General features: G+C 45.2%; 1 protein-coding gene across 4 annotated transcripts in view; it reads left to right on the top strand.

Annotated features, from left to right (window-relative positions):
• Window positions 1-21,563, top strand: part of ACSF3 (acyl-CoA synthetase family member 3) — a 111,812-nt gene that overhangs the window by 85,542 nt on the left and 4,707 nt on the right. For all 4 annotated transcript variants that reach the window (XM_072117452.1, XM_072117453.1, XM_072117450.1 and 1 more), the window contains 4 exons: window positions 761-906; window positions 8,734-8,846; window positions 9,643-9,769; window positions 15,195-15,329. In XM_072117452.1, the coding sequence (XP_071973553.1) occupies window positions 761-906; window positions 8,734-8,846; window positions 9,643-9,769; window positions 15,195-15,329 (521 nt within the window). The remainder of the gene's footprint in view (window positions 1-760; window positions 907-8,733; window positions 8,847-9,642; window positions 9,770-15,194; window positions 15,330-21,563) is intronic.

Here is a 21,563-nt window from a genome sequence, read left to right as displayed (position 1 = left end):
CAGGGTCATGCCTATACAGCAATGTCCTCCAGCAGGGTCGTCCCAAAACAGCAATGTCCTCCAGCAGGGTCGTCCCAAAACAGCAATGTCCACCAGCAGGGTCGTCCCAAAACAGCAATGTCCACCAGCAGGGTCGTCCCAAAACAGCAATGTCCACCAGCAGGGTCGTCCCAAAACAGCAATGTCCACCAGCAGGGTCGTCCCAAAACAGCAATGTCCACCAGCAGGGTCGTCCCAAAACAGCAATGTCCACCAGCAGGGTCGTCCCAAAACAGCAATGTCCACCAGCAGGGTCGTCCCAAAACAGCAATGTCCACCAGCAGGGTCATCCCACCGCCACGTCATGATGTGTGCGGGCAGGAAGAGGCGAAGATGGAGCCATGGGAATAGGGAGAAGAAGCCGGAAGGTGAGTATAGATTTATTTTTTTTTTAAGACTGTTAAGACTAACAGATCTTCATATAGGGCCCACGTATGCTTGGTTTTGCAGCTTAGTCTTATTATTTTAAAGGGCGTGAGCTGCAACATCATTTACATTTTGTTTTATTCGGTGGGTCAGTATGAAACATTTAATGCCAATGCGGAGCCAGAAGAAGGCAGCAAGCAGCTGATAGGGGGGATGGTGGGCGTCACACCGCCACCAATCTCATAAAGAAGACCTATCGTTTAGTTAAGAAAACTCACTTGATGTCTACTCTTTACTCTTTATTTTTTAATACTACAATTGGTCATGAAATTGTTTCTGTAATTGGATGTTACAGGTTAATGGTGTCTGGGTCATCAGCTCTGCCTGTGCCAATTCTGGAGCGCTGGAGGGAAATTACTGGTCACACTCTTCTAGAAAGATATGGTATGACAGAGATCGGCATGGCACTAACAAACCCACTCAATGGACCGCGTGTACCAGGTAACTAGCGTGTCTGTGACAGTTTTGTCTAAGTTTACACTGATGAAAGTGTCTTTGGAGCTGGCACATGTATTTATTAAGTGTTTGCGCGACTTTCTTGGTGCTTTTACATTTTGTTTTTACATTTATTCTCATGTGTGTACAAACTATGATGTCAGCCACTGCTGGCTATGCACTGCAGGGGCTACCTATATACTACTGGGGGCTGGCTGGCTATATGCTACAGTGGGGACAGGCTGGCTATATACTACAGTGGAGGCAGGCTGGCTATAAAGTACTGGGGGTGGGCGGGCTAAATACCACTGGGGGTGGCCTGGCTGCCTATAATATACTACAGTGGGGCAGGCTGGCTATAAACTACTGGGGGATGGCTGGTTATATACCACTGGGGGTGGGCTGGTTGGCTATATACTACTGGGGGCTGGCTGGCTATACACTACTGGGGGCTGGCTGGCTTTATACCACTGGGGTCTGGCTTTATACCACTGGGGTCTGGCTTTATACCACTGGGGTCTGGCTATATACCACTGGGGGCTGGCTGGCTATATACCACTGGGGGCTGGCTGGCTATATACCACTGGGGGCTGGCTGGCTATATACCACTGGGGGCTGGCTGGCTGGCTATATACCACTAGGGGCTGGCTGGCTATATACCACTAGGGGCTGGCTGGCTATATACCACTGAGGGCGGGCTGGCTATATACCACTGGGGGCGGGCTGGCTGGCTATATACCACTGGGGGCGGGCTGGCTGGCTATATACCACTGGGGGCGGGCTGGCTGGCTATATACCACTGGGGGCGGGCTGGCTGGCTATATACCATTGGGGGCGGGCTGGCTGGCTATATACCGCTGGGGGCGGGCTGGCTGGCTATATACCGCTGGGGGCGGGCTGGCTGGCTATATACCGCTGGGGGCGGGCTGGCTGGCTATATACCGCTGGGGGCGGGCTGGCTGGCTATATACCACTGGGGGCGGGCTGGCTGGCTATATACCGCTGGGGGCGGGCTGGCTGGCTATATACCGCTGGGGGCGGGCTGGCTGGCTATATACCGCTGGGGGCGGGCTGGCTGGCTATATACCGCTGGGGGCGGGCTGGCTGGCTATATACCGCTGGGGGCGGGCTGGCTGGCTATATACCGCTGGGGGCGGGCTGGCTGGCTATATACCGCTGGGGGCGGGCTGGCTGGCTATATACCGCTGGGGGCGGGCTGGCTATATACCACTGGGGGCTGGCTGGCTATATACCACTGGGGGCTGGCTGGCTATATACCACTGGGGCCTGGCTGGCTATATACCACTGGGGGCTGGCTGGCTATATACCACTGGGGGCTGGCTGGCTATATACCACTGGGGACTGGCTGGCTATATACCACTGGGGGCTGGCTGGCTATATACCACTGGGGGCTGGCTGGCTATATACCACTGGGGCTGGTTGGCTCTATACCACTGGGGGCTGGTTGGCTCTATACCACTGGTGGCTGGCTGGCTATATACCACTGGTGGCTGGCTGGTTATATACCACTGGTGGCTGGCTATATACCACTGGTGGCTGGCTGGTTATATACCACTGGTGGCTGGCTATATACCACTGGTGGCTGGCTGGCTATATACCACTGGTGGCTGGCTATATACCACTGGTGGCTGGCTATATACCACTGGTGGCTGGCTGGCTATATACCACTGGTGGCTGGCTGACTATATACCACTGGTGGCTGGCTGACTATATACCACTGGTGGCTGGCTGACTATATACCACTGGTGGCTGGCTGACTATATACCACTGGTGGCTGGCTGGCTATATACCACAGGTGGCTGGCTGGCTATATACTACTTGGGGGCTGGTTGGGCATATATTGGGGGAGGCTGTGACCAATGCATTTCCCTAGGCTTATACTTGAGTGCATAGGTTTTTCCAGTTTTGGGTGGTAAAATTTGTGCCTCGGCTTATACTAGAGTATATACGGTAGGTTTACCAAAATTATTTATATTTGACAAATGCCAGAATATCACCTGATTTAATTAGAGACACACCTGTGGATGTATTTTAAGGTACACACTGCTTCTTTGAGTAACATCACAGGAAAGTCTAAAGAAATCAGTTAAGATATCAAGAAGAGAATTGTGAACTTGCACAAGTCTGGTTCATCCTTGAGTGCAATTTTCAGAAACCTGTAGCTGCCTCCTTCATCTGTACAAACTATTATATAAAGGACCACCACCGTGATTTAGTAATGTTGTATGCTGTTCACCACCAAATTATCATTTTGCATCATTATTATTTGATACACTATAATAATAAACTGTTTCTGAATAAAGTAATATACTATAGTGGCTACCAAGGCTTCTGCCTTTGTAGCCAGGTTTATGTAACTTTGGCTAAATAAACTAGAGAGGGCACACTCGGAGAACAAATTCTGCCCTTTCTTCCTTATCTTTGGCATGCAAAAGGTTTTTGGCCAAATTCCCCCCGTATCAATGTGAATAGGGGGAACATTTCTCCCTACTAACACATGAAAGGCATTGTGGTTCAAGATATAGATATATGACTTTATTTCTAAAACAAAACTTTGCACTATTTCATTTAGAAGGGAATATGTGTTAAAGGAAACTTACCACTTGAAGTGGCAGGTTTCAGATGGAAATACCGAGCACCAGGTCAGGGTGAGCTGGTGCCGGAGCTTATTTTTGTTAGTGTTTTAAAACACTTTTTAAACTTTATAGGTGGCGCAGTGAGGTACGCGCTCGGCGCTTACCATGCGCACGGCTCTCCTTCACTTCCTATGTAGCCGCGCGCATGGTAAGCGCCGAGCGCGTACCTCCCTGCGCCGGCTATAAAGTTTCAAAACTGTTTTAAACCGCGATACAGCGGTTTAAAACACTAACAAAAATAAGCTCCGGCACCAGCTCACCCTGAGCTGGTGCCCGGTATTTCCATCTGAAACCTGCCACTTCACGTGGTAGGTTTCCTTTAAGATCAGCTCTAGATTACATTACAGAGCAGGTGTCAAACAAAAATCCGTGGAGTTTTGCCATTTGGATCTCATCATTGTCTAGCATAGAAATGACAGGGTCTGGACTGCAATTCTAAATCTTGCAACATTAAAGGGGTGTTCCCATTTCAGCAAATCAATGTTATTGTTTGTATTATGGAGAGTTATGCAATTTTCCAATATACTTTCTGTATCAATTCCTCATACACTCTGCACACACTGTAGACGGGCACAATACCCCACATCGGTGCTCTGGCACCGCGATAACAAGATCGTGCAACTCCGTGCATCGGAGCAGGGCAGTAGTAGGAAGAGAGCAGAGCCGCAGCTGCGACCCTGCATGGCCAGCAGTACCAGAGGGGGACTCGTCAGTGACTGGAAGAGGCAAGGCGGAGGAGGGCAGCGGACCCTACTTACATAGGTCCCCGCTACCGCAGACGGTTCCCTTCACAGCAAATCTCCAGCGGGAACTGCAGACCACAACAGGTGCCACAGAGCGAAACAACTTCTTCATCTGCCACGTGCACGGACCCCCTTCTAACCCGGTGTCATCTCCCTGTGTGACCGCTCACCTCTGCTCCCTGTGTCCTTGCTGCTGCTCGGGGACTATGGTGCCGAATACGGTTCACGGCTATTCGGGGTGTTGCTCATGTAGGTATGCACTCGGGGTGCTGACAGTTGCCGGGTCACTGCTGTGGAGAGTCGCTTTACCAGAGCTGGTTGCGACCTCTCTCCGCACGGCATCCAAACCACGCCCCCGGACCCCCTTCTAACCCAAGCAGCCACCAGGAACCTTCGCCTTATAATCCGGTGCGCCTTATATATGCACCTAGATGCCGTAGCTGGCCTTTATTCATAATGCGCCTTATAGTCTGGTGCTCCTTATCATCTGAAAAATATGGTACTCCAGAATGTTATAAAGAGTGATCATCTTAACAGCAATTTATTGCAAAGTCAGTATTTGCCTAGAGAATGAACTTTTTCCCCCAAAACACATTTCAACTACATTACAGGCCTGCCTTAAAAGGAGCAGCTAACATTGTTTCAGTGATTGCTCTATTAACACAGGTGTGGGTGTTGATGAGGACAGGGCTGGAGATCAATCATGATTAAATCATGATTAAGTATGAATCGCACCACTGGAAACTTTAAAAGGAGGCTGGTGCTTGGCATCATTGTTTCTCTTCTGTTAACCATGGTTATCTCTAAAGAAACGTGTGCAGTCATCATTGCACTGCACAAAATTGGCCTAACGGGGAAGAGTTTGCACCTCAGTCAATAATCTATTACATCATCAAGGAATTCAAGGAGAGAGGTTCCATCGTTGCCAAAAAGGCTCCAGGGCGCCCAAGAAGGAACAGTCGCTAAAGTGTTTCAGCTTCGTGATCGGGCTACCAGCAGTGCAGAGCTTGCTCAGGAATGGCAGCAGGCAGGTGTGAGTGCATCTGCACGCACTGTGAGGCAGAGACTCTTGGAGCAAGGCGTGGTGTCAAGGAGGGCAGCAAAGAAGCCACTTCTCTCCAGAAAAAACATCAGGGACAGACTGATATTCTGCAAAAGGTACAGGGAGTGGATTGCTGAGGACTGGGGTAAAGTCATTTTCTCTGATGAATCCCCTTTCCGATTGTTTGGAACATCTGGAAAACCGCTTGTTTGGAGAAGACAAGGTGAGCGATACCACCAGTCTTGTCCCGTGCCAACTGTAAAGCAACCTGCAACCATTCATGCGTGGGGTTGCTTCTCAGCCAAGGGAATCGGTTCTCTCACAGTCTTGCCTAAAAACACATCCATGAATAAAGAATGGTACCAGAATGTCCTCCAAGAGCAACTTCTCCCAACCGTCCAAGAGGAGTTTCGTGATCAACATAACCTTTTCCAGTATGATGGAGCACCTTGCCATAAAGCAAAGGTGGTAACTAAATTGCTCAGGGAACAAAACATAGAGATTTTGGGTCCATGGCCTGGAAACTCCCCAGATCTTAATCCCATTGAGAACTTGTGGTCAATCAAACAAAAACCAACAAATTGTGACAAAATGCAAGCATTGATTGTGCAAGAATGGACTGCTATCAGTCAGGATTTGGTCCAGAAGTTGATTGAGAGCAGCCAGAGAGAATTGCAGAGGTCCTGAAGAAGGGTCAACACTGCAAATATTGACTTGCTGCAGTAACTCATTCTAACTGTCAATAAAAGCTTTTGTTACTCATAATATGATTGCACATCTATCTCTGTATGTGTTAAAAACATCTGACAAACACACATAAAAACCAGAGGGCAACAGATCATGTGAAAATATAATATTTGTGTCATTCTCAAAACTTTTGGCTATGACTGTATATAACAGGAGGAGGACAAAAGTAGAATTTTAGCTATCATGAAGTGCATTTCTGCATCAGAGATAACATACTTTTTGGATCTACATTATTCAATATTTTAATCACACATTTTTACTGTATCATTGCACTAGCCTGTCTCTTAAAGGCATGGGCAGTTTTTATTTGTTTAATGTATCCTCACTAATGTCCCGTGGCACTTGAGGAGAGGGTCTCTTGCATAGAAGAAGGACCCCTATTGTTTTTGTATTCCACAAATACCACATCGGACACAGTGCAATGCTTTTTTGTTTTTGTGGTTGCGCTACGGGAGAATTAAGTATTTGCTGCCAGATTTTGCCCAGAGTAAATGTTTGGTTGCTAGAAGGACACTTTGGGAATTGCCCAAGTAGAGATCATACAGAACTGAGAACCCCTTTAAAGTACATTACTGATTTGTCACAGATGCAGGGATTCCTGTTTCCCATTGGGTGAGGCCCTTGGGTGGCAGGTTCTTATAGATGCAAGCCCACCAAGAAGGATCTAATGTACAAGATAGTTGGGAAAAGGTCATCATTTTGACCTCTTTTTTTAGAGCTATTGTTATCAAAGTATCAGTTGCTGCATGTTTTCACATAAGCTGCAGAAAGGGTTAATTCTGCTGCATTACCCGAGTTTCTCTTCTCTCTCTCTCTTTCTTCACGCACAGAGCTATGAATTATTCATGGGGAGCTCACGCCTCGCCGGGTCTAATCAGCGCTTTAATTGGAGGTTTAGATCACAGTTGGCTAATGGCTGCTCCAGCGGGGACCTGCCGCATTGTGACAGGCGGATAGCAGTGTGTCTTATCACCGTCCTGTCTCAATCCTCCCAGGGCCCCTCCGTACACAGCAGCATGTGGACCCCCCTGAGCCTAGCACATGCAGCATCCTCAATTACACAGCTCTGTTCTTAAAAACCATCTCTATATAAGAGGGTGGGGGACATGTACATCAAGGGCGCACGGCTACTGTGTTTTACTAAAAAGTATACCCCAGATATGAGTTTTGCAGTGCTGTGTGTAAAGTCCATATGTATCACAAAAATGTTCTTATATTCCTATTCAGTTTATTTTCTGTGGAAGAAGAGAGCCATACCTTTTGCCCAGGCCCTTACTCCACCTCCTTGTATTCCCACACAGAATAATGCCCCCATAGTGGCACCCACATAGTATCATCTTTCCATTCTGAGACCCCATCCTGTACATTTACCCAACTATATATGGCCCCCTTATCTAATTCTTAATGTGGCCCACCATTATAAAGTTCCCCCTACCTGCTTAATTTAAGTGCTTAATTTTAGTGCACATTATAACATCCTTTTTCAGTTGGCCCCTCACACATAATGCTCCCTTTTATGTATTACTCCTCCACCCATTTAAACTGCCCTCCCTTTGTGTACCCCTCACTACCACATTGTACCCCACCAGCATCCCTTCACATTGTTCTTCTCCAGCCCCTCCTTGTTTTCTCCATATATAGTGCCCCCTCATTTACCCCCTCATATTGTGGTTCCATCATTCTGCATATTGTGGCCCCTGATTCATATTGGGACCTCCTCAGACACCCAATCCTGTATAATCCTCCAACTGTATTATTCCCCCTTTTTGACCACATATAAAATAATTCTTGGACCACCATCTTATACTGCCACACTCCTGTTGAACACGCACGTATAATGCACCTTTTTAATTTTAGGTCCCATTATAAAACCCCTTTCTTTAGCTCCCATTAATAATACCCTATTTTTTGTTGAGTCCTTTGTGTCATTGTGCCCCATGTCTCTCATGGAGTCTGATAGAGTTAAAAGCTAGGGCGGACCTCCTGCCACACTGGATTCGAGATGGTTGGAGGGTATGTGGGTATAAACATTTGAATACTTATTAAGTTTTTATTTGTATTTATTGCATTTGTGTTGGTGTAAAGCACACCCTTAACTTTTTAAAGATCAATTATATTGAACAATGAGGGACATCTACATCAAAAATCTATTTGATCATGCACTAGTTGGTGTGGACATAGACCGGATCCTTTTATATTCTACATTGTAGGATGTTGACATCATTGGTTTTTCACAGCCAATTTGCATCATTGGGCATCAGATTTGTATCCACCTGCCCGTTTGTGACACATGGTGAAAAAAATGATGACATTAGCATTGAGCTTCTTTGCTCTGAACAATGTACGGTATCTTGGCAACCACCCATTTAGTGGCCTTTAGTAGATTATCAGCCACTAAGACAATCCCCCATGTGATCAATACAGGTTTGAATAGTATTACCAAATAACAGTAAAATAGTAATATTTGTTTGAAATGCTGATCCCACATTGTGATGCTCAAGTGACCCCTAAATTTCTCTAGACACAAAGGACCTGTATTCCTGCCCCTCTCTCAAGGTTCATTATATTTGCCTCTACTAAAATTTTACCTATAGGTCCCTCATCTATATGGTATTTATTAATGGCTGCTATTTGTTTTTGGCAGGGTCAGTGGGTAACCCACTACCAGGAGTAGACGTCCGGATAGCTACTGAGATGCCTCAGAAAGATGGAAGCTCCTATACTATCCTTGCTGAAGGAAATGCTGCTGGCACAGAGGTAATGGCACAATCTGGGCAGCCCCAGTGATTATTTCAGTTTATAATCTGTGGTTTATTCCACATCTCCCCTGTAATCACCTGATCACTTTCTGGGAATCTTTGTATGGAATAACAGATTAGGAAGCTGAGGGTAATACCAAACAGTTTCTCAGGGGAGATGAAGGTTCAGTCATTTTCTTTTTTTTCTTTCATTTCACATTTCCTGTAACATTGTAAGGCGAGTAAAAATCAGCAGGGAATGATATTGCTTCATGATTTTATTTATTCTTACAACAGATGGCTTTAAATGAAATGACACCATCACAACTTGTAGATTTTTTTCCCCTTCCTACTGTAATATATTATGAGATCAAAATCAATTCTAGAATAACTCTTTGCAGAAATGTAGTGTTAATACAAATATGTATTAAAAATTATGCACAGTCATTTTGCAAATGATCCTTGGATCTATACATTAAAAACAAACAGGAGGAATAGGTTTATCACGCCAACAACACGCAAGCAGACATACAGGATGCAAGTTTTTGTTATTGTTTTCTCGCCTTTTCTCTTGAAACCCCCTCCTTCCACCCTCACCCTTCTATTTCTGCCAACTGGCACCAGCCTGTGCCAAGACTCCCAACTGGCAGATGCCGTGCGCAGCAGATGTTTTCCTAAAGATGTGGGAGCGTTACCAAAACTGTAGAAATCATGCAAGGTCAACACCAGCTGCACTTGTGGATTTTTTTTAATAGTAAGGTGGGGCCGTATCTGTCTTACCTGTCATTGGTTAATTTTATCTGTTGCTTTTAAAGGTCTACCCAGGTTTTGAGGACAGAGAAGGAGAACTGCAGGTACGAGGTCCAGCTGTATTCAGGGAATACTGGAACAAGCCACAGGAGACAAAAGAGGCTTTTACTCCAGATGGCTGGTTCAGAACAGGTAGGAGACAGAGAAGACATAGATATATTAATTATATATATATATAATACATATATTTATATACAATATGCATGTGTGCGTGTTGAAAATGGTCAGATTGCTTATACCTTATACTTGAAATAGAATATTCACCATATATAGCTGACAATGTTTATAAGCGGTATTCAGGCGGTCTTCTACTTAAGGACTCCTGACTTACAGATGACCTCTAGATACAGACAGACCTCTCTGCCTACTATGACCTCTATTGAAGCTCTCTAGATGCTTTACTGTAGCCCCAACCTGCAATGATCAGCTGTAAGGTGTCTGTAATGAAGCTTTATTGATAATTGATAATCAGTGTTCCTATGACAGACCAAAATTTTCAAAACTTCAACTGTCAGGAAGACAGAAATTAGTCTGGAATAAGTCATAAAATATACCTGTTCCGACTTGCGTACAAATTCAACTACAAAGTAAATCTACCATTATAAAAACGAAAAAACACCTACACATACTTACCTGTGCTCCTCTTCATCTTGATCCTGGAGGTGTTCTTCTCTAAGCTTAGTGCGGGGAAAAGATGTTCGGCGCTCTGGGCTGCTAATTATGCATGCCCCCTTTGTGACGTCACCTCCTTCTCCAAGATGGGAGAGTGAAGCATCTATCACGCAGGAGCCACATTTCTTTTTTCTGATCATTGCACCACTTGAAGTCATCGGAGAGCGACAAATGGTTTCCATGACTGTTCATTTTGTGCATATTTGGTGCAATGTGCCAGTGTCACATTGACATAAATCATGTGTGAAAATGCATGGTAAAAATGAACAAATTGTCTAGGGTCAAAGTACCCCAGAGGGTCTAGAAATTAGTAAAAAAAATAAAAAAAAACTTAAAAAAAAATCTCCCCTTTTTCCCTAGAACTGATATAAAAATAAACAGTAAATATCACAAACATGTATCACCATGTCCCAAAATGCCTGATCTATCAAAATATAAAAACGATTATTCACAACTGAAAATAACACCACTTTTATGCAATTTTACATCAGATAAAAAATGTAATAAAAAGTGATCAAAAAGTCGTACATTCCTCAAAATGGTAGCAATGAAAACGTCTCACAAAAATGACAATTTTACATTTATTAAAACACAATAGAATCTGAATAAATTTGCTATCACCACGAGGGTACAGAACCAAAGAATAAAGTAGACGTATCATTTGGAGTGCAGAGTGAAAGCTGTAAAAACTGAGCCCACGAGAAAGTGATGCAAATGCGTTGTTTCGCCAATTTCACCATATTAGGATTTTTTTTTGTTCCTGCTTCCCAGAACACGGCATGGAATAATAAATACTGTTACTGAGAAGTAAAATTTTGTTACTTAAAAAATAAGCCCTCACACAGCTATAAAAGGAGACGTAAAGGGGTTGAAGGGGACCTGTCATCAGGTTTTCACCATTAAACCTATCGGTTTAATGAAGGAGACGTTGGCTCGCAGTAGAGATTTCTAAGGGGAGGGGGAAATGAGGGAACTCGGAGAGACGTTGGCTGTGTGTTACTTGCTGAAGGGACTTCCTGTGGTAGGTGGTGAGCTAGTTGCAGTTTTGTCATGGCCGACATATAAGGAAGTGTGAAGTCTTATTCTGCACCAAATAAATCATGCTGGATAATTAATTTGGAGTAGTTTAGAACTGTGGAGTCGTTCATTACACCACCTATATTATTTGGTCTAGTTTGTGTCACAATTTTCTGGTTCTCAGATTGAAAGTTGGCATACTGCCTGAAAATGGCCTAAGACCCTCAATAAATGTGCCACACAGCATTTCAGGTGGAAATTACTCCTTGAATTCTGGCACAGACAGATTGATAAATCTCCTGAAGAAGCCTCCTTTTTTGTTATTTTTACTCACACCCCCCTCCCCATTGTGCCATTGTACACGATTTCCAGTATTGTCCAGTTCTGAACTATTTTCTCCAGAATATGGTTTTTTACTTCTCCATCTCATGCCCTCTATAGTATCAGCAGGTTGTATATCTTTTGCCTCAACAGTTTACCTATACATTTTTTGTCTTATTGTTCATCCCTCTATACAGTACCTGACTTTTTATATGCATATTTCTGTTGCATCGCTTAGGAGGTCATTTGGTGTTACAGATCTAGGCATTGTACTGCATTGTATTATGTTAAGAAACTTGAGCATGCAGGGGATTGGTGGTGAATTGGTGAAAACTCTTTATTATTTTGGGGTGGTAGACTGTCCCTAAATGCATTCTTGTTACCTCAGGGGTTAATTGGGAGTCCTCCTGGCACTTCCCGCATGTCTGCTACCACAAAATATCCACTTTATAACTTTATGGAAATGATCCGGTGGCGTCAAATGATACGGTGGCGTCACCCAGCTGTCTGCTAACCTTACACATGTGCGCGAGCAGCAATTTTTTCATGTATAAATGTTATGCGCATAATAGTTAGTATAACCTCCCAAAAAGATTACTACCAGTAACTAACATACCATATGTCTGCTTTATGATGACATCATTGTTTTATGTTATTTTATTTTATTAGGATTTTAGGAGTCTTACAAATCAATCAACAATTTTCCAGGTTTTCATGAAAATTTAAGATTGAATTTAAGCCTCTTCATATTTGTAGGGATTTTAAAAGTTCCATTTATTAGAAACTCCCCACAAAGTACCCCATTTTTAAATTGCACCCCTCAAACTATTCAACACAGCCATTCTATGATTTGTAAAATGCTGCAGAATTTGATGGCGCAATATAAATAAAGATTATTGTTATTAACCTAATGAATGACCGCCAGCAGAGACATAAAAAACCTTCAGAAATGGAATGGAAAATGTTAAAATATTAAAAATGTATTTAAAGCTCAACTCACACCTGCATCAGGGGTTTCCGTTACACACTCTGTTTTAGGAAGGCTGTCTGACTGCTGTAATGTTTTTTCCTCTATTTGGTTATTGAAGGGGGGAAAAGTACCTCCCGCTCCCAGGTGTGAACTGGGCCTAACTTTATGTGATTAACGTGTTTATGTGATTAAGGTTCTATGGTAAAAGTGCACACTTTTGTCCAAAAAAAAATTGCCAACTCAGTCTGTGTTGCATTTTTGGTTCCATTCACCTTATCATTTAAACCTCTGTTAAAAAAACAGAGGTTAAACATATCAGTTAAACATCCCATTGACATCACTATAAATATTTCGAATGTGAATGTGTTTTTTGGATGGAAAAAAAATAATGCAGAGATGGTTAATGTAGATGATAGATTATAGATAAATGTGAGGGTTAGGTAGATATTTAGATGTTATTGTGTGTTGCAGGAACATCTGGGGTTCTTAGGTTACTCTCCTGTCCGATGGAGAGATAGGAGAAGCCATAGATGGATGGAGATAACGGAGATGCTGACTGTAGTACATTATTTTTGTTCTTTGCTTTCACCTGCGCTCTGTCTGTTCACTCACTTTAAACAAGCTGTGCTCATTTCTCTTATACTCCACGTCTGGTGGATTCCTGTACATCGCTGGTCGGCCAGGGTCCCCAGAGCTCTTGCCCCCCATGTCCCTCTCTGAGCAGATTCCAGCACTGTATCAATCTTGTTTAATAGAGTGAAAGGGTTATTGGCGGGTGGCAGATCTCGCAGAGCGGGTGTGAGATGGATGGCTCGTCTCCCCCCGCCGGTCTCGCTGATGTACAATGAAATATTTATGATTTATTCCGGCTAATAAACTGAGATGAAGAGTGTGATGTATGCGAGCAGATGGAGGACTATTGATGCGGCTCCTTATGTGCGCGAGAGGGGAGGGGGGCAATCTGGGGGGATACCACACACATACAAGAGGGAGAGCCAGTCAGACAAAATCCTGCTCCCCAGTGAGGAGACACTGAGGGCGAGAACCCCCTTAGTGCATTCCAAATTTAAGAAAAGAATTGTCTTTGACCAATCGGTGATGAGCAACAAAAAACCTGCTGGAAAACAGGCATGTTCTTACACAATGCATTAGTAAAGTACACCTGGGTATAGGTTAAATAATTCATCATTCTGAAAAATGCTGCATCATTATCATTGTCATAATTGATAGCAATATTTCTTACACTTTTGGAGGGGAGCCAAATACTTTTTTCTGGTTGATGAATTTGAATATTATAAGTGCTTTTATATTAATGCACAAGGATCTTTTTTTCTGTGTACATGCAATGCAGAATGAGAACTACAGGGAAATTCATTATGACATATTTTTCTTCTTTTTCTTCTTTTTGTGCTGAAGCCAATGAAGCAACTACATATAATGTGATTGCCAAGGTAAAAGGTCCACATAGGGAAATATGTTCACTGTATGGATATATAGCCTACTTCTCCAATATAGGATTCACTACAATTCAGGGTGTGCATCTTTATTGTTTCACTCTCTTAGAACACCACCAATCTGAGGTCATGCATGGTGCCCCTATAGATTCCTCTCATATTACTTGCAGGTTACAGAAACTTTCTGTTCATTCATGTTGATTTGGATTTCACTTTCTAGTTACATGGCATGGTCAGGTGTGGTAACCTAAGTTCCACATGTCATGTTTATTATGAACTTGTCTTATCAAGAGACTCAGTATTTAACTCTGCATTTTATGGAGAAACAGAGCAGAACAGTAAAGAAGTTTTATTCCCCAGACTCATCTGAGTGGCTTCCTATCCAGTCCCCAGTTCCATGAACTTCTCTGGGAAATAAATGATACGATAGTCTCTTAATTCATTCTGAGCCTTCTCCCTCCCTGCTCCCCAGGAAAGCACTGCTGTGTTTACTACCTCAGAGACATAATGCTCGGGGCTGGGGATAGTGTATCTCAGTGCCTTTCACAGGCTGGGATTCTTAGTGTAAAGTACATTACAGGACAGGCTGGGAACAATTGCTGTAAACAGTAAAGGACTAATGTCTGTGAGTAGCACATACAAAGACTTATAGTAGTCTATGGAACATCCATAATCACACAGTAACCATTGGTAAACAGCTTGAATGCTGTGCACTGGATAAAGCTGATGTATGGGGCAGTGTTAAACATCACAAAGAGGATACTTAGTTGAACAAAGCAAGTTTAGTGACAATAAATTGACAAAAATTCCCCATTATTGGTTCAAATCTTATAGCGGCTACAAAGAATCCCTCACAATGTAGGTGCTGGTGGTGACACCTGCTGCTCTGCTGGGATGTCCCAGTTATCGGCTTATGAAATATCCTTGGAAATGGGTATGGTCAAATGGAGTTTACAAAATGAGACTAGGGCTAGCAGCAGGATGAATAGATTTCGGATTATTCAATTGATTTATTTTGTAAGTTTTCTTGTGTATTAGAATGCATTGCTCTAAATGTCTGCTCCGTTACTAGTCATTTTGAAAGCTATGTGTTATTTATATGTTTATGTGTGTATCTCCTCAGGTGACACCGCTGTCTATAAGGATAATTCTTACTGGATTCTTGGAAGAACCTCTGTGGACATCATAAAGAGTGGAGGCTACAAGATCAGTGCCTTAGAAGTAGAGCGCCATCTTTTAGCTCATCCGAGCATTTCAGGTGTGAAAGTTTCTACATTATATGAACACATATTTTATTAGGTTGAAGTACCGTATTTTCCAGCGAAAGACGACTTTATAACTCCTGAAAATCTTTTCAAAAGTAGTCGTCTTAAAAAAAAATACTCCATAAAAGTGGTAAGAGTATTAATATTACTCTACTGGACAAAAATCTTCACCTCGTCACTGCAGTTCAGGAGCGAGATGTTACAGTTTTCCTGCTTGTCATAAGCGTTGCCATATTGAAATCAAAGCTGATGGTATTTTTTATTTTTACCATTTGTGAATTGGAAGAGGGTAGTCTTATATGGGGAGCATGTCCCAAACTCTCTATTTTAGCTGGAAAAGTTGGGGGTTGTCATATACAGGGCCGGATCAAGGATGGTAGGGGCCCCTGGGCGCAAATTGGTGGGGGCCCTTCCAACAATGTTTTTGGAAGTATATAGCCTACCAGCCCCCTGTAGTATACAGCCCCCAGCAGAATTTAGCCGCCAGTCCCCTGTAGAAAATGGTCACAAAATCATAAACTTCTTGCTTACCTCATCTTCCCTTCCAGTGATCTCACAACGCAGGCTCTTCCTTGCTCTTCAGGCAGCCCCCGGACACTGAAGACACAGTTGCCATCGCTGGGGTAGATCGCCGATGCACTGTTTTGGCAGCAGCATGTAGTGATCGGACGCCGACAGCATGACATCATCACTCGCCGCCAGCGTCCCATCACAACCTGCTGCCGCCAAAACAGTCCATCGTCGAACTCCCCCAGCGGTGGCAGCTGTGTCTCACTGACACAGCTCACATCCTAGACCCCTATGTGCGATGCGAGCGGCCACGGGCTGCTGCGCTTCACACACGGAGACAGTCAACTACTCAGCTGAGCTGAGTTGCTGGCTTTCAGAAAGTGGTGGGGGCCCCTTAAAAAGTGAAAGTGGTGGGGGCCCTGGTGCTAGAGCCCCAGGAGCACCTCCTTTAATCCGGCCCTGGTCATATATGTCCTGTCATCTTATATGGCAGAAAATACTGTATTTTTTAGTTTTTATATAGTAAGTATATGTTTTGCTCAGCTGTTGTTTGTATTGAACTTATCTTTTGTAATCCTTATAGCAGATACTTGCAGGCATACATACATCGTAGAACCAGTCATGTGTTACCTTCCCTGGTTGTTTTGATGTCTCATAAACAAATACAGACTTTGCTTCTCCCTCCTTTCCAACTTTCACTGTACTGTGAGCTACTGCAGACCATCTACCCTATGCACTGTACTGGGAACTGCTGCAGGCAGTCTTTCCCCTTCAATGTACTGTGAGCTGCTGGATTCAGTGATTTCCTTTCACTGTACTGTGAGCTTCTGCATTCAGTCCTTTCCTTTCACTGTACTGTGAGCTTCCGCATTCAGTCCTTTCTTTTCACTGTACTGTGAGCTTCCGCATTCAGTGCTTTCCTTTCACTGTACTGTGAGCTTCCGCATTCAGTCCTTTCTTTTCACTGTACTGTGAGCTTCCGCATTCAGTCCTTTCCTTTCACTGTACTGTGAGCTTCCGCATTCAGTCCTTTCCTTTCACTGTACTGTGAGCTTCCGCATTCAGTCCTTTCCTTTCACTGTACTGTGAGCTTCCGCATTCAGTCCTTTCCTTTCACTGTACTGTGAGCTTCCGCATTCAGTGCTTTCCTTTCACTGTACTGTGAGCTTCCGCATTCAGCCCTTTCTTTTCACTGTACTGTGAGCTTCCGCATTCAGTCCTTTCCTTTCACTGTACTGTGAGCTTCCGCATTCAGTCCTTTCCTTTCACTGTACTGTGAGCTTCCGCATTCAGTCCTTTCCTTTCACTGTACTGTGAGCTTCCGCATTCAGTCCTTTCCTTTCACTGTACTGTGAGCTTCCGCATTCAGTCCTTTCCTTTCACTGTACTGTGAGCTTCTGCAGAGCATCTACCCCCTACACTGTACTGTGAGCTTCCGCATTCAGTGCTTTCCTTTCACTGTACTGTGAGCTTCCGCATTCAGCCCTTTCTTTTCACTGTACTGTGAGCTTCAGCATTCAGTCCTTTTCTTTCAATGTACTGTGAGCTTCCGCATTCAGTCCTTTCCTTTCACTGTACTGTGAGCTTCTGCAGAGCATCTACCCCCTACACTGTACTGTGAGCTTCCGCATTCAGTGCTTTCCTTTCACTGTTCTGTGAGCTTCTGTAGACAATCTACCCCCTACACTGTACTGTGAGCTTCCGCATTCAGTCCTTTCCTTTCACTGTACTGTGAGCTTCCGCATTCAGTCCTTTCCTTTCACTGTACTGTGAGCTTCCGCATTCAGTCCTTTCCTTTCACTGTACTGTGAGCTTCCGCATTCAGTCCTTTCCTTTCACTGTACTGTGAGCTTCTGCAGAGCATCTACCCCCTACACTGTACTGTGAGCTTCCGCATTCAGTGCTTTCCTTTCACTGTTCTGTGAGCTTCTGTAGACAATCTACCCCCTACACTGTACTGTGAGCTTCCGCATTCAGTCCTTTCCTTTCACTGTACTGTGAGCTTCCGCATTCAGTCCTTTCCTTTCACTGTACTGTGAGCTTCCGCATTCAGTCCTTTCCTTTCACTGTACTGTGAGCTTCCGCATTCAGTCCTTTCCTTTCACTGTACTGTGAGCTTCCGCATTCAGTCCTTTCCTTTCACTGTACTGTGAGCTTCCGCATTCAGTCCTTTCCTTTCACTGTACTGTGAGCTTCCGCATTCAGTCCTTTCCTTTCACTGTACTGTGAGCTTCCGCATTCAGTCCTTTCCTTTCACTGTACTGTGAGCTTCCACATTCAGTGCTTTCCTTTCACTGTACTGTGAGCTTCCGCATTCAGTCCTTTCCTTTCACTGTACTGTGAGCTTCCGCATTCAGTCCTTTCCTTTCACTGTACTGTGAGCTTCCGCATTCAGTCCTTTCCTTTCACTGTACTGTGAGCTTCTGCAGAGCATCTACCCCCTACACTGTACTGTGAGCTTCCGCATTCAGTCCTTTCCTTTCACTGTACTGTGAGCTTCCGCATTCAGTCCTTTCCTTTCACTGTACTGTGAGCTTCCGCATTCAGTCCTTTCCTTTCACTGTACTGTGAGCTTCCGCATTCAGTCCTTTCCTTTCACTGTACTGTGAGCTTCTGCAGAGCATCTACCCCCTACACTGTACTGTGAGCTTCCGCATTCAGTCCTTTCCTTTCACTGTACTGTGAGCTTCCGCATTCAGTCCTTTCCTTTCACTGTACTGTGAGCTTCCGCATTCAGTCCTTTCCTTTCACTGTACTGTGAGCTTCCGCATTCAGTCCTTTCCTTTCACTGTACTGTGAGCTTCCGCATTCAGTCCTTTCCTTTCACTGTACTGTGAGCTTCTGCAGAGCATCTACCCCCTACACTGTACTGTGAGCTTCCGCATTCAGTCCTTTCCTTTCACTGTACTGTGAGCTTCCGCATTCAGTCCTTTCCTTTCACTGTACTGTGAGCTTCCGCATTCAGTCCTTTCCTTTCACTGTACTGTGAGCTTCCGCATTCAGTCCTTTCCTTTCACTGTACTGTGAGCTTCTGCAGAGCATCTACCCCCTACACTGTACTGTGAGCTTCCGCATTCAGTGCTTTCCTTTCACTGTTCTGTGAGCTTCTGTAGACAATCTACCCCCTACACTGTACTGTGAGCTTCCGCATTCAGTCCTTTCCTTTCACTGTACTGTGAGCTTCCGCATTCAGTCCTTTCCTTTCACTGTACTGTGAGCTTCCGCATTCAGTCCTTTCCTTTCACTGTACTGTGAGCTTCCGCATTCAGTCCTTTCCTTTCACTGTACTGTGAGCTTCCACATTCAGTGCTTTCCTTTCACTGTACTGTGAGCTTCCGCATTCAGTCCTTTCCTTTCACTGTACTGTGAGCTTCCGCATTCAGTCCTTTCCTTTCACTGTACTGTGAGCTTCCGCATTAAGTCCTTTCCTTTCACTGTACTGTGAGCTTCTGCAGAGCATCTACCCCCTACACTGTACTGTGAGCTTCCGCATTCAGTCCTTTCCTTTCACTGTACTGTGAGCTTCCGCATTCAGTCCTTTCCTTTCACTGTACTGTGAGCTTCCGCATTCAGTCCTTTCCTTTCACTGTACTGTGAGCTTCCGCATTCAGTCCTTTCCTTTCACTGTACTGTGAGCTTCTGCAGAGCATCTACCCCCTACACTGTACTGTGAGCTTCCGCATTCAGTGCTTTCCTTTCACTGTTCTGTGAGCTTCTGTAGACAATCTACCCCCTACACTGTACTGTGAGCTTCCGCATTCAGTCCTTTCCTTTCCCTGTACTGTGAGCTTCCGCATTCAGTGCTTTCCTTTCACTGTACTGTGAGCTTTCGCATTCAGTCCTTTCCTTTCACTGTACTGTGAGCTTCCGCATTCAGTGCTTTCCTTTCACTGTACTGTGAGCTTCCGCATTCAGTCCTTTCCTTTCACTGTACTGTGAGCTTCCGCATTCAGTCCTCTCCTTTCACTGTACTGTGAGCTTCCGCATTCAGTCCTTTCCTTTCACTGTACTGTGAGCTTCTGCAGAGCATCTACCCCCTACACTGTACTGTGAGCTTCCGCATTCAGTGCTTTCCTTTCACTGAACTGTGAGCTTCCGCATTCAGTCCTCTCCTTTCACTGTACTGTGAGCTTCCGCATTCAGTGCTTTCCTTTCACTGTTCTGTGAGCTTCTGTAGACAATCTACCCCCTACACTGTACTGTGAGCTTCCGCATTCAGTGCTTTCCTTTCACTGAACTGTGAGCTTCTGCAGACCATCTACCCCCTACACCAGTGGTGGCGAACCTATGGCACGGGTGCCAGAGGTGGCACTCTGAGCCCTCTCTATGGGCACCCAAGCCATCACCCAGCACAAAGGTCACCATTCAGGACTCCTCCTCCTGCAGTCACAGGGAGCCCAGAACAGGCCATGTTCAGCACTATTTTAAAGTGACTTGAAGTACAGGAGGAGTGGACAGAACTGGATTATCATTGAAGCCCATTCTCAGGGCCTGTGATTCATCCTGTTAGAGGGAAGCTACAATAATAAACCAAATTGCTCCATCTTTGTACTGTATTGGTGTCTTCAGGATGCCAATACGTTCGAATCTGTGACAGAGCCGGGAGCAATAAGTTACTTTAAATTGGCATTTGGCACTTTGTGAAAAATATGTCGCTTTTGGTTGTAGTTTGGGCACTCAGTCTCCAAAAGGTTTGCCATCACTGCCCTACACTGTACTGTGAAATGCTGAATTCAGTCCTTCCCTTTCACTCTACCATGAGCTGCTGCAGTCTTTTCTCTTCGCTGTACTGTGAGCTTTTGCAGTCTACCCCCTGCACTGTACTTTAAGCTGCTGCAGACCGTCTGTGATCTGTTGCATTGTGTGAAAATGCTAGAAGCTATGGAAGGAAAACAATTACCTCCCTGAGTATAAGCCAAGTTTTTCAGCACGAAAAATGTGCTGCAAAAACCTAAATTATATCTGTACTCACCTTTTTGACAGCCCTGCCCCCCCCCCCCCGCAGGTCCTCTTCTTGCTTCCGATCCTTTGGCTTTGTGTACTGGAGGCAGGGACTAGCTGGCTGTGTACTGGAGGCAGGGACTAGCTGACTGTGTACTGGAGGCAGGTGGCTAGCTGGCTGTGTACTGGAGGCAGGGGGCTAGCTGTCTGTGTAGTGGAGGCAGGGGGCTAGCTGGCTGTGTAGTGGAGGCAGGGGGCTAGCTATCTGTGTAGTGGAGGCAGGGGGCTAGCTGGCTGTGTAGTGGAGGCAGGGGGCTAGCTGGCTGTGTAGTGGAGGCAGGGGGCTCGCTGGCTGTGTAGTGGAGGCAGGGGGCTCGCTGGCTGTGTAGTGGAGGCAGGGGGCTCGCTGGCTGTGTAGTGGAGGCAGGGGGCTCGCTGGCTGTGTAGTGGAGGCAGGGGGCTCGCTGGCTGTGTAGTGGAGGCAGGGGGCTCGCTGGCTGTGTAGTGGAGGCAGGGGGCTCGCTGGCTGTGTAGTGGAGGCAGGGGGCTCGCTGGCTGTGTAGTGGAGGCAGGGGGCTCGCTGGCTGTGTAGTGGAGGCAGGGGGCTCGCTGGCTGTGTAGTGGAGGCAGGGGGCTCGCTGGCTGTGTAGTGGAGGCAGGGGGCTCGCTGGCTGTGTAGTGGAGGCAGGGGGCTCGCTGTCTGTGTAGTGGAGGCAGGGGGCTAGCTGTCTGTGTAGTGGAGGCAGGGGGCTCGCTGTCTGTGTAGTGGAGGCAGG

This window comes from Engystomops pustulosus, chromosome 7, assembly GCF_040894005.1.
Source record: "Engystomops pustulosus chromosome 7, aEngPut4.maternal, whole genome shotgun sequence".
NCBI lineage: Eukaryota > Metazoa > Chordata > Amphibia > Anura > Leptodactylidae > Engystomops > Engystomops pustulosus.
This window is presented reverse-complemented; position numbering and strand designations above follow the sequence as displayed.